Source organism: Haliotis cracherodii, unplaced genomic scaffold (genome assembly GCF_022045235.1).
Source record: "Haliotis cracherodii isolate W230 unplaced genomic scaffold, xgHalCrac1.p SCAF_16, whole genome shotgun sequence".
In the NCBI taxonomy this organism is placed as follows: Eukaryota; Metazoa; Mollusca; class Gastropoda; order Lepetellida; family Haliotidae; genus Haliotis; species Haliotis cracherodii.
In genome coordinates, this window is record NW_027266271.1 from 16,811,926 (window position 1) to 16,825,047 (window position 13,122).

The following is a 13,122-nucleotide window of genomic DNA, read 5'->3' on the forward strand; positions in this document are numbered from 1 at the left end:
ATGGGTTTTTCACATGAACATGTAACGTCAAAGACCTGCATTAATCACACGAAGGTCACTCAATGGGTTTTCACATGAACATGTAACGCCAAAGACCTGCATTAATTACACGGAAGTCACTCAATGGGTTTATCACATGAACATGTAACGTCAAAGACCTGCATTAATAACACGGAAGTCACTCAATGGGTTTATCACATGAACATGTAACGTCTAAGAGCTGCGTTAATTTTACGAAGGTCACTCAATGTGTTTATCACATGAACATGGAATGTCTAGACCTGCAGTAATACGGGCTTTCCTCCAACATAAAGTTCAAATGACGCGTTAAAACAGTTTTTGTAAATTTATTTTGAGGAAGAAATAGATTGCCGTCGTGTTGATGTTGTCACCGTGTTGATGCTGTTGGATCGTAAAACTATGGACACTTAATCTATATTTAAAACCAGTCGAGTCACGGTCTTGTGTTCGCTACACTCTCTCTTTATGGTCAGGCTTCCGTCACGAATCGGCAAATTCCGGCTGTGGTCGTTATCCAGTGTCTTCGCATTCATTGTTGGCCTATTAGTTACCCGTACATTTCATTCTCAAGCGGTTTAATCACACTCTTTTAACATGTATATATTTGATACATGTTGTCTCGTATGTTTGTGACCTTATTCGTGAATGGAAGATGTTTTAGTAACATTGATCTTCTCGCAGTAGAGGAATAATCTGATACTAAAAAAAAAAAGTACTCACGGAAATGAAAAAAAACTGTTTTTTCGACCTCAGATCTTAAATAAATGCAGTTAATATACAAAATATGTAAATATTCAAACAACTAAATTAGTACTAATTGGGCTGTGGCACCAATACAGCGTATCAAATGTTTTTATGCCTTTTTACACGTAAAAGTGTGTAGAAATGTGAATAAAACCGACTATTGTGAAACAGGGCATAACCAGGTGTAAGTAGATCAAGGTGACCTATGACACCTTGACGACAGGTGAGAACAGGTGCATAATGCCTATAGTCTCTTTCTGCTATGTCAATTTGGACTTAGTTTTATTTTTGAATGTTGAAAGTGCCGACAAATTACCTCCTGTAAAGTACATTTTGTATTGTTCACTGAGATCAAACTAACAAATCCAGACTAGTTCTTTTCGAGTTGTTTTGGTATTTCGTATTTACAGCTATGTAACACTTTGTGTCGATTTTTAAATTGAGAAAAACAGGGTTTTTTTCATTTCCGTGAGTACTTTGTTTTTTTTAGTAGATATTTCTCTTGTATTAATGGTTATTTTGGCCACCTCAGTAATTGTACATATTTGTTTGTAAATCATTAGTTGTACTGTTGGGTAGCTTATGTTCAGCGCTTTATCTTACTTTTTACATCTCGTATTGGTTTGATAGTTAATTAATGTGCTATTCGGCTTTTCCCTATGTTAGGAAACACACTTTGATTTTCTCAGTAGCTATTGGTTGGTTTGTTGGTTTGTTGTTTAACGCCGCACTCAGCAATATTCCAGCTAAATAATCGAGTCTGGACCAGACAATCCGGTGATTAATATCATGAGCATCGGTCCACGCAATTGGGACCGATGACATGCATCAACCAAGTCAGCGAGCCTGACCACCCGATCCCTTTAGTCGCCTCTTACGACAAACATAGTCGCTTTTTACGGCAAGCATGGGTTGCTGAAGACCTATTCTACCCCGCATCTTCATGGGTCTACTGGTTATAGCAATTCCCCAGCTGACTAGGACAGGTTGACCTCTCAGACGTCCGCGCACACGGGTTAAAACCCTTGTCAAAACCATGTGTCTTTACCGGCAGGCTCCGCTAGATCGTTGAGGGGTCTTCTTGCTACTGGTTGGTCAATCGAAACTCAGGTTTGGTTCGTAAGTAATTACGGGACTTACTCTGGTTGCATTGAGCTAAGCTTATTAGCTAGTTTTTTTTATACGCCGCTTCTTCTAGTAATCCGTTGATAACCAACTTTCCCATGATTGTATCGTTTAGGCCAAGAACCTATTAACCATCTGGAGTAAAGTTACTCCTTTGGTCAAGTACCTTTTAAATGATTGTGAGTCTAGATACTCCGTAGGTCAAGTACCTTGTATATTTGGGATGCTTAGTATTTGCTTGCCCAGTCAAAGTGAATAAGTGAGGCATTAGTCTAAAAGACAAGTTCGCTATTCAGACGTTTTTCATCTATTTTATGGTCCAAGAGACTTATTTGAGGGATAGGCCCTCTGTTTATATACAGTTGCTTAGCTAATCAGCTTGTATATTTGCTTTCATTTAATTCATCAGTGGGGGGGGCACGGGTGGCCCAGTAGTATAAGGCGCCGCGATTCGCTGTGCAGAGTTGCGTCTCTTGGGCACGCCAGAAACCTGTGATTGTGGGTTCGAATCCCGGTTCACCCCAATTATGTTTCTAGGTTTGTCAGCACCATACCCGTGCTCGTGGGTTTCACTGAAGTGGTAAACGTCTGAGACCTGCATCACTTCGGGCTTTCCTCACACATTAAGCTGACACGCCGTGATATAACCGGAATACTGTTAAAAGCGGCGTTAAACCCAACTCACTCGCTCACTAATTCATCAGTGATCATTGCCAGTGTAAATCGGGTCTTTGACGCTTAGTGTGACCCAGCGTTAGAAATTGGCACTAGTCCTGTATTCCTTACCAAACAGCTCAATAGTAAAGGTATCCTAAGGACTAGTAGAAATTGGCCCATTTTAAGAGTTTTGCTATATGTTATCATTGAAAGGACTAGTGGACAAAAAAATTGTTAGTTTCTAACCCTGCTACTGTCGTCTATTGATACAATTATCTGCTTGTAATAAAGCTGTGAACCTTTTACCACGTTTTCATTATTGCTTTATTCTTATCCAATGACACCCTGGAGCACAGCTCCGCGTTCTTATTATCTATTGGTTGGTTGGTTTGTTGTTTTACGCCGCACTCATCATTGTTCCACCTATATGACGGCGGTCTGTAAACAATCGAGTCTGGACCAGACAATCCAGAGATTAAAATCATGCGCATCGATCCACACAATTGGGATCGATGACATGCATCAACCAAGTCAGCGAGCCATACCACCCGATCGCGTTAGTCGCCTCTTACGACAAGCATAGTCGCCTTTTCCGGCAAGCACGGGCATACAATATATATGGACTATGAGCCCATACCTGTGTTGTGTGATTATCGAGGGAGGGACGCTGTTCTCATAGTATGACGGCTATCGTGTTCAAAATAAGATAACAATTGTCAGAGCGACCAGGGACGAGTCCACTTTGAGAAGGGACTATGGGAATGTGTACAGAACATTTGTTTGTTGTTTAACACCGCACTCAGCAATATTCCACCTATATGACGGCGGTCTGTAAATAGTTGAGTCCTTTTCATCCCAATGGACTAGTCTACCCTTTTCCAAGAAATGAAACAATCACGTGTACATGTGTGTACGTGTTTCCTCGGTGAGGTGTCTAATCTCCTTGAAGTTTGTAGAGGGATGATAAGCCTACTGTGTTTTAATGCTTGAAAAATATCATTTTATCATTACATACAATTGGTCCTATTTTAGCTGTATACTGAATTTCACTATTTCATTATTTACAGAGTATTCTTTAACACAAAACGTTTCTTGTTTTCTTCCTGTCAGGAGACATTTTTGGTTCGAAAACAGAAGAAAGTATTGATCTACAACTAGTCATAACGTCAGGAAAACAAATCGTGTCAGCACTTGCCAATGACAAGATATAAGTCCTAAACGTTTGACCAAGGACCTAGTCAATGAACATTCTCAAAACATTTAGTTTAATGGTATTTGTGAAAGGACGATATTTCTCACTGGAAGCTTAACCATGAAATGAAAACTTACCTGTGTGCTTTTAAATGGTGTACTGTTATGTAAGAGTGGATCTCGTTGTGATCGTAAGGATCAGCTATTGTCAAGCAGACAAACACCCCCCTTGACAACGGCTTTGATTTGGACAGGAGGGGAATCCCCTGTAGTTCGGGGAAGTCTATCCCATTTCATTTCTTGGAATCGAAAGTGAAAGGAAAACTAACACTGTATGTGAATGAGTTGGGTTCAACGCCGCTTTTAACTGTATTCCAGTTATATCGTGTCAGCTTAATGTGGTAGGAAAGCCTGAAGTGATGCAGGTGTGAGACGTTTACCACTTCGGTGTGACGTAATTCTGCACAGCGAATCGCGGCGCTTTAGACGACTTGGCCACCCGTATCCCCTAACACTGTATGTGTATCGACCAGTAACATATACTTCACAAGCCAAGCATAACATCCACATTTGGGCGTAAATACTCTTCAGAGCTCAATACAAATTATACAACACGTGCCCTTGTGTTCCATTCAGTATCGTGTAGCCAGAACTATGAAGCACGCTGGTCGTAATGGAGTGTCCCTGATGTATTGCTGACAGTGCCAGCTGAGAGTTACTTCCCTTAAGACGATCAATGAAATCAATTCCATGAATAACACCAACAGTGCTAGTATATATATAACGCTAGTAACTATATACAGGCAATGTATTTGTGTTGCGTGACAATATCTCCGACGTTCATGTTGTCGGATCGGACGCTCTACCACTAGACCACAGAGGCTGTCATACCCGATAATTCGGGGCGTTGCTCACAGTGCAATATTCCAGCTATATGACGGCAGTCTGTAAATAATCGAGTCTGGACCATACAATCCAGTGATTGACACCATGAGCATTGATCCACGCAACTGGGCTCGATGATATGCAGCAACCAAGTCAGCGAGCCTGACCACCCGACCACCGCCTCTCAAGAAAAGTTTTGGGTTGGACACTGCCGGGGATCGAACCACCGACCTTCCACACTCCGGGCAGACGCTCCATCCACGAGACCACCATGGACGGTTGCTTTTGTATGAATATATAAATTGAATTTCACTGATGAAAAATTGATAAGTACTAGTTGTATATTAAAGAGTAGACAAGTGTACACACAATTAGTTATTCATAACTGTTCTTTGTTTTACTTCCGTCCAAGGGGGCACGGGTGGACCAATCGTCTAAGGCGCCGCGATTCGCTGTGCAGAGTTGCGTCCCTTGAGTACGCCAGAAACCTATAATTGTGGGTTCGAATCCCGGTTCGCCCCGATTATGTATCTAGGTTTGCTCGTGGGTTTCACCAAAGTGGTAAACGTCTGAGACCTGCATCACTTCGGGCTTTCCTCCCGCATTAGGCTGAAACACCGTGATATAACTGGAATACTGTTAAAAGCGGTGTGAAACTTTACTCACTCACTTTTTCCGTCCGATGTTCCCTGCAACAATTTTATCGCCTCTAACGTTGTCAAACGACCCTAGAGCTCTATCCATCACAGCGTTAAGATGGTTTCAGTATTGTATAATACATATATTTCTACGAATGGTCTGCTTTAGCGAATAGTATATGTTTAACTACCTATATGTAAAGGAGAGCTAGAGACCATAACCCCGCTAATGTTTAAAAACATATGCAACTATAAAACATAAAGGACGACCACAACATAAGAGCACACCTTTATGGAACTGGGCAGCAGAGGGACACCTGTAATACAGTACATAAAAACATAAAGATGACAATAAAATCCAACAAGTTTCAAACAAAACTTGTTCTTTGATGGACTCGTCTACAAAATGTACAGAGAGCAATGAAACATGCTATAGTGTATTGGGTCCCGTTTCACAAAGCGATCTTAGTCAGAACTCCCATATGTATGCATCAACATAGGGATGGAGACTCCATGCGTACTACTACAGCCGTTTTGTGAAGCTGGCCCAGGTTACGTTGAAGAGTTGAGCTGTCAACCTCTTTCAGTCTACCACGCAGGGGAGACCTTACAGTGTATCCATGTTTGAAATAGAACTCAAGTTATCAGCAAACCATACGCTCATTTTACCACAAGGCTTCCGCAACACCACGGATACAGTGCTGACAAAACAAGACTCAGGACGACTCGGGAATTCGAACCCACACAATCTCATCAAAATCAGAACGTTTACTCCCAAGAGTCAAGATCTGATGACACCTCTATAGAAGGTCGCGTCTGGTCAACACTGAGCGAACGTCGACTGCCCGATCAAAATAATGAAAGATGCGTGTTTTCTTTAGCCATCTGATGTCAGCATTCTAAAACAATTTGGCCTCGATTCGGAAATGTCTATCTCTGCCAACGGAGACACCATAACACAAGTATACCCTCCATTGTGACCCCGGAATTTAGAAACCTCCACGTTGACTGTCTAACTCGAAACTTCACCTGTCGAGACTTCCTCTTAAGGTAGAGAAGCGTCATAACAGTGTAAGAGATCTGATTTAATGATTTTCAAAATTGATAAAGAAGAATGTTCTACCAAAGTTAAAATTATGTAACAGTTCTTCAATGCCTTAATGCCACAGGGGTGGTAGGGTAGCCTTGTGGTTAAGACCCTGGTTCGATTCCCAACATGTGTATAGCCCATTTCAGTTGTCCCCCTCGTGATATTGCTGGAACATTGGCGTAAAACATAACTCACTCACTTAATGCCACATGTCTCCAGCAAATCGCGTTGTAGTCATTCCTGTATGTTACCATTTCAAAGTCAGGTAAATGACTGTTGAGCTTCTCTGTGGTTGAGGTCAATGTCAGTACTTCGTTGGTCTGTATACACCATGTCCTCCATCACCTCGTTTGAAATCCCTGGACGACCAAAGTGAACCTGTGTTGGCTTACCCCAAGTTAATTGATTGACCAGTGTTAACTCATTTACCTCATACTTTGATTGCCCAAGGTTGCCCATACCTTCTGGGTGGGTACTGTGGTTAGCAGCCTCTACGTGTCCGTGTCCGTAAAGCAAATTAGTTTCATCAGAGACCATCGGTATATGGTCTCTGGTTTCATTTATTGATTCATCATGGAACCACCTGCTGCCTTCGGGCCATCCACCCCACACATTGCTTCAGTCTCGGACATTGGGAGGGTTCGCACAAACTCCAGGTACAGAGAAGGCCTCAGTAAATTAGCCGACTAAAAATAGGCCTTACGATTGGCCTTATGTGAGTGAGTGAGTTGGGTTAAACGCTGCTTCACAACACTATTCAAGTTATATCACGGTTTGTCAGCTTAATGTGGTAGAAAAGCCCGAAGTAACGCATGTCTAAGACGTTTATCACTTTGCTGACACCCACCAGCACAGGTATGGTGCTCACAGACAGAAACAGGTCCGGATTCGAACCAACGATAAGTTTCTAGCGAGCCCAGGGGGCACGGGTGGCCCAGTCGTCTAATTTGCTGTGCAGAGTAGGGGACACCAGAGACCTATGGTTGTGGGTTCAAATCCCGATTCGCCCGATTATGTTTCTAGGTTTCACAGGTGGAAAGTAGTGTATACAAACACATGTGTGTCTGCAAGAATTACATTCAGTTATAATGGGATTGGGTTTGCCCGATCAGCGTCTTTTTCCAGACCTCCATCTGCACGTCACCCCCACTAACAAGCCTCATGGCCACTCTGGTGGAGCCGGAAAAAACACCAAACACAGGCCACATCCTTGCACTGTGCTTTAAACCGACCAGACATCCAGCCGCCCACATCCTCTGGCGGTTGATGTCGATGAAGTTGACAGTCCTTCTGTCCACACTGATCAAGACCCCATACTTCAGCTTCTCAAACACACCAGCCTTATTGTCTAGCCTATTTTGCATGAAAACCTGAAACTGACCATTCTGCATTATATTCAAACCAACCGTGTTGTCAAGATCGTTGTGTGCCAAGCTGAGGCAACACGAGTTGGGTTGACCACCGACACAGGGAGCATTGTCCATGGCCTCCTCTCCACACACGCCCACCTCCAATATCAGACTCCGGCCACCCAGTGGCTTGTCTAGTTCTACCAACGCCTCCACCTCCCAGTACACCAGGCCACTAGAGGGCAGTGGGAAGGCACTGCTGGTACCGTGGTAGTTCTGGAATCTCTTCCTCGTCCAGTCAGATGGTCGCCCGCCTCCTGGCTTCTCATGATTGACGAGGACACCTTTGTCATTGATGTGTACCCCTTTCGTGGACACTCTTCCCGTGTCGAACATCATCTTCGGACCTGCATTATCAATATATTGATTATGTTTGTGAGTGCCATGTGTGCGTGTGCATATGGTTAATGTTTAACACTGCATTCAGCAATATCCCAGCTGTAGGATGGCAGTCTGTTAATTATCTAGTGTGGACAGACAATCTCGTGATCGATATTGTGAGGAACGCCAGGGGACGATGGTAGGCTGGTTTTACAATTATTCCACTTACTGTATTCGATGTAATAAGCGCCCTGCTCGAATAAGCGCCCACGGCGATATTTGCTGATATATTGGCAAGTTAACAATCCGAATTAGCACCCCTTTCGATTGATCAATGTACACAAGACTTATTTATTCGCGTATAATACACACTCTTGTGTTATATGCACCCTTAATTATGGGCAATTAAATTCTGGGAAAATATATATGTCGTACATAAACATTTCAGGCTGTCACCATAAACCACTAAATTTATCTTTCAACTCTGTCTTTTATCACCAAAATAATATTCCAATAAGAGCCCCCTATTTCTAATTTTGAGAGCGCCCTAGGCGCTTATTACGTCGAATACGGTATATACCACGCAACAGCTTAACATGGATACCTCACGCAGACACAGCAGACTGACATCTTGTTTCAACATCTTAATGCAGAGCGCCAGACCCCTGGGAACAACAAGTACTATCTTGTAATGGCTTTTGGTGACACAACCTGTAATGGATGCACCAACCTTCAGCTCTCTGGGCATCCACCAGACCACAGGAGGCAGTCACTTGTGTATAAATATCGAAATCTGTGATAGTTAAAGAGATACCTAGTTGGTCCAGACTTAATCCTGAATCTCCACATTCCAGACGATCTAGTTGGGAACATGTAAAATTCATCACAAAGTTACTTCACACCCAAGACTCGTTAATCCGGATATTTAATTATCTAGATGATATTTCACTAGGAACAGTACCGTCTGTATCAATGAGGTTTCACTGTAAGTATTTCTCTAAGTACTTACACTTCACAACGTTAATTTCATTCTGGATTCCCCTCACAACATGAAGAAACACGCCCCTGTGTCCTCCTGAAAAATATCCCAAGATAGAGCAAAATAAATATTGTGTGCTTTTGTGTTTTGTTTTGTTTGTTTGTTGTTTAATGCCGCACCCAGCAATATTCCAGGTATATGTCGGCAGTCTGTAAATAATCAGTCTGGACCAAACAATCCAGTGATTCATATCATGAGCATCGATCCACACAAATGGGATACAATGACATGCATCAACCAAGTCATCGAGCCTGACCACCCGATCCTCTTACTCGCCTCTTACAAGAAGCATTTGTTGCCGAGGACCTATTCCAACCCGGATCTTCACGGGTCTGTGTGCAAGGTGTAATCCAGAGGTGAGGTGGGACCACACTTAACGTCGGGTTCAAGATAACTGTACCTATTTAGCTACCTGCATGCATGTGTGTATGGTTGCTTGTACAATTAGAGACTATTGCTGCTCTTATGGTGCTAACCCACTGAAATCTTTCCACACATCTTTCCCCAAAGTAAAGGGGGAGGTAAGACTTTCTTTCTTATGGAAAACAATAGTGAGGAGCAAGGAACACTTTTATTTTTTTTCCCACCAAGACAACCAACAAACACAAGTGGGCACCTTTGAACTTGGCTCCAATCAGATACTGTTCAACTCACCATCTGGATCCATCTGTACCACGAATGAGGTCAGCCTGGATACATCTTCGTCGAGGTCATTGACAACTTGGACACTTTCTCGGACCTCATTCTTCAGTTCACCAATTTCCTGGAGACAAATGTTGGAACACAAATATTACTTGGTCTACGATTTATACGATGCATTCCACGTAGTGTCACGTTCAGTTGGTAATTTAACTGATGTGTAACATGAAAAAATACTGCAGCAGTCCATTACAGTGGCAATATAAATTATAATGATGTGAGCATGTGAATCAAGGTCGGTAACTGATACATCTTGATGACTGATGCATATGTACGAATGATACATGTAAATAACTGATACACATTGGTGGATACTCGAGGTCGACCAATGCACGTGGATGACTGAAGCACGTGGGGGGTGAGGTGAAATGGGGCTTAACGTCGCATCCAAGATAATTGCTGCTTGTGCGTGCGGACTAATGCCCGTTGACAGTGCTAGCCCACTGAGATACCATGCCGAGGTTTAACATGAATACTCCACTGAGACAGAGATTAGTCACTTCAAGCTGACCAGTCCTTGTTTTAGCACCTTAATGCAAGTACCATCTTTTAACATCTTTTGGTATGACGTGGCCGGGGATCACACGACCTTCCGCAATCCGGGTGGAAGCTCTAGCACTAGACCATGGGGGTCGATACACTTGGGTGAAAAACACGGCTGACTGATACACGTGGACAAGATATAGTTTGATGCAAATAAACAATACCTTCACAAGTCTTATTTTCTGGTCCCTGAGTTCGGCAATTGTAGATTCAAGGCACAGCTGACGATCTGTAGAAAAACAAGACCATGCCAAAATATTGAATTACTGGCATATCTTCTGAAATCGGTGTGTCCGGAATCTAACAACTCTCCACATTTTCTATCAATAGATTTAAGGAGGGCAGAGTGGGTCCAAGGTACCCCATGTTTGTCACCAAACAAAAATGACATGTAACTACAAACTGTGACTACTAAATAAGCGGGGCGGTCGGGTAGCCAAATGGTTAAAGCGTTCACTCATCATGCTGAAGACCCGGGTTCGATTCCCGACATGGGTACAATGTGTGAAGCCCATTTCTGGTGTCCCCCGCCATGATATTGCTGGAATATTGCTAAAAGCCGCGTAAAGCCAAAACTCACTCACTCACTAAATAAGCAACACAATTCAATGCTGCTGCTCCCAAGGGGAAAACAGAGCAGAATGTCTCATCCCAGTCTATATAAAATCAGACCTTAGCTCTCGCTACCGCTACACAGATCTGAGGACATCCCATAACCGGTCTCGTCTGAACGACATTTCATCCTACCACACAGAGCATTGCTTACCAGATGGGGAAAGTGATAGTCAGGATATGTTGTCTCAGCATGCTCAGTACCTGTTTGTCGAAATGTCGTACAACTAGGATGGAGTTCCTGCATGTAAAGACCTGGCTAACTGTGGTTCATCATATGATTGTGCTTTCACCCTCTGGTTTGTCTGTCCGAGACATCGGCCTTCATAAATTACCCCCATACACATGGGAATCGAACCCCTGGTTTCGGTGTGATGAGCACATGTTTTAACCACCAGGCTACCCTACCTCGCCCATACAGCAGACAAACTTAAACATAAATTATCATAATACATTCTCAGGTTTGGACCTATCTAGAAAGTCGGCCTCATAGTCCCTGAACAATATTATTTTCCCTTCTTCCCAGCCCTTTCTGTAAAAGTGTAATGCAAAAGCCCTAAAAAAGCAAGTCTAGATTTTCCTCAGGTTCACCTCACATCTCACATGGGCTCCTTTTCAATTTAAATGGAGTTATCTGTTCCTTTCAAAATAATATATTTTTAATAAACTGATTACAATGTAGTTCTGCAGTAATTGCGACCTGCCGATTTGAACTCGTGTAAATGAAACACAAGTGGACGTTTGAATATATTCTGCCCCGTCATCTAATATTATCAGTTATTTATAGATGGAGACATGAAATACCTCACCAATGAAGATCCGGGGTAGAACAGATCTTCAGCAACCCATGCTTGTCGTAAAAAGGCGACTATGCTTGTCGTAAGAGGTGACTAACATGATCGGGTGGTCAGGATCGCCGACTTGGTTCATGTATGTCATCGTATCCCAATTGCATGATGTCAATCACTGGATTGTCTGGTTAAAATTTGATTATTTACAGATAGCCATCATAGATCTGGAATATTGATGAGTGCAGCGTTATACAACAAACAAACAAAAAAATGAAATACCTGAATGGAATGAAGACAACTCAGTCACTTGATCCTCGTCCTTGACAGTAGCAAAGAAACTTCCGAAGCGTGATATTAGGGACTTCATATCCTGCAACCCCTGTTTTGAAAACAGGACAGACGACTCGTGTCCATGAACAAGAGGAACATCAAGTTTTAGGCAGGTCTCAAACGCCTGTGTGATGGAACTCTTCAGTTTGTGGAGGTGGGAAGGTGAGGCATAGAGGAGAGTCTTATTGATGTAGTCAAGGAGTGACTGACAAATAGTCTCAGATGACTTCAAGATAGGACGTCGACTATCATTGATGTTCCTCATGGAGTCCAGAAGGTGATCCAACTCGACAAGCATCTCCTTCTCTCGCTGATCGATCAATGTTTTCAACTCAGCAAAGGTGTGTTGGACAGTTTCCCTCAGAGACACAGCTTTCTGTTGAATAATCCGTGTTTGCTCATTCACATCATTTGTTGCTGAGTCTAACTTCTCCTTTTTACATGTAGCAGATTTCAAACAGTTATTCAACTGCTGTTCTTCTGTCGTGAGAAACGTATCGGCTTTAGTGGTACTGTGACCAACATGGTCTTCGTAGAAACATCGGAAGCAGATGAAGCAATCACAGTCGTCATCAAAGATGTCCAGGCAATGGCCGTGCTTCTCACATTCCAACTGCGATCCTTTCACTTTTTCCGACAGATCAGGGATCAGCGTCGTCTTATGGCTCCGGGTAGCTTTGATTCCTGTGTGCAATACCTGGCAGTGTTCACAGAGGAAGTCCCCACACTCCCCACACCAACACACAGCCTGGTTCCCATCCTCATCATTGGTACACAGGAACTCTGCTGGTCGGTGTTTGGAGGTCAGGTGGAGGACCTCAGCAAGGACGACCTCATCAACGGGGAACTGTCTATCGGTATCACATATGTCATAACTCTTCGAGCAGATAGAGCAGTCCAGAGCTGTGACTTCAGGCGACTTGAGACAGTCCTGGCATACAGGATGTAGACAGGGAAGCAGGTGTGGTTGTAGTCCTCTGTACCTGAAGGCGGTTCTGCACACCACACACACGGGGAATGGGTCCAT

The 13,122-nt window shown here is 43.1% G+C and overlaps 1 protein-coding gene across 1 annotated transcript; it reads right to left on the bottom strand.

Annotated features, from left to right (window-relative positions):
• Window positions 1-5,605: 5,605 nt before the first annotated feature.
• LOC139463431 (uncharacterized) lies at window positions 5,606-13,122 on the bottom strand. The gene is made up of 5 exons (XM_071244692.1): window positions 12,045-13,122; window positions 10,527-10,591; window positions 9,775-9,883; window positions 9,091-9,156; window positions 5,606-8,107 (listed from the first exon to the last, which is right to left on the bottom strand). Exons 1-5 carry the CDS (start codon window positions 13,120-13,122, stop codon window positions 7,431-7,433), a joined length of 1,995 nt encoding a protein of 664 aa, XP_071100793.1. The 3' UTR covers window positions 5,606-7,430.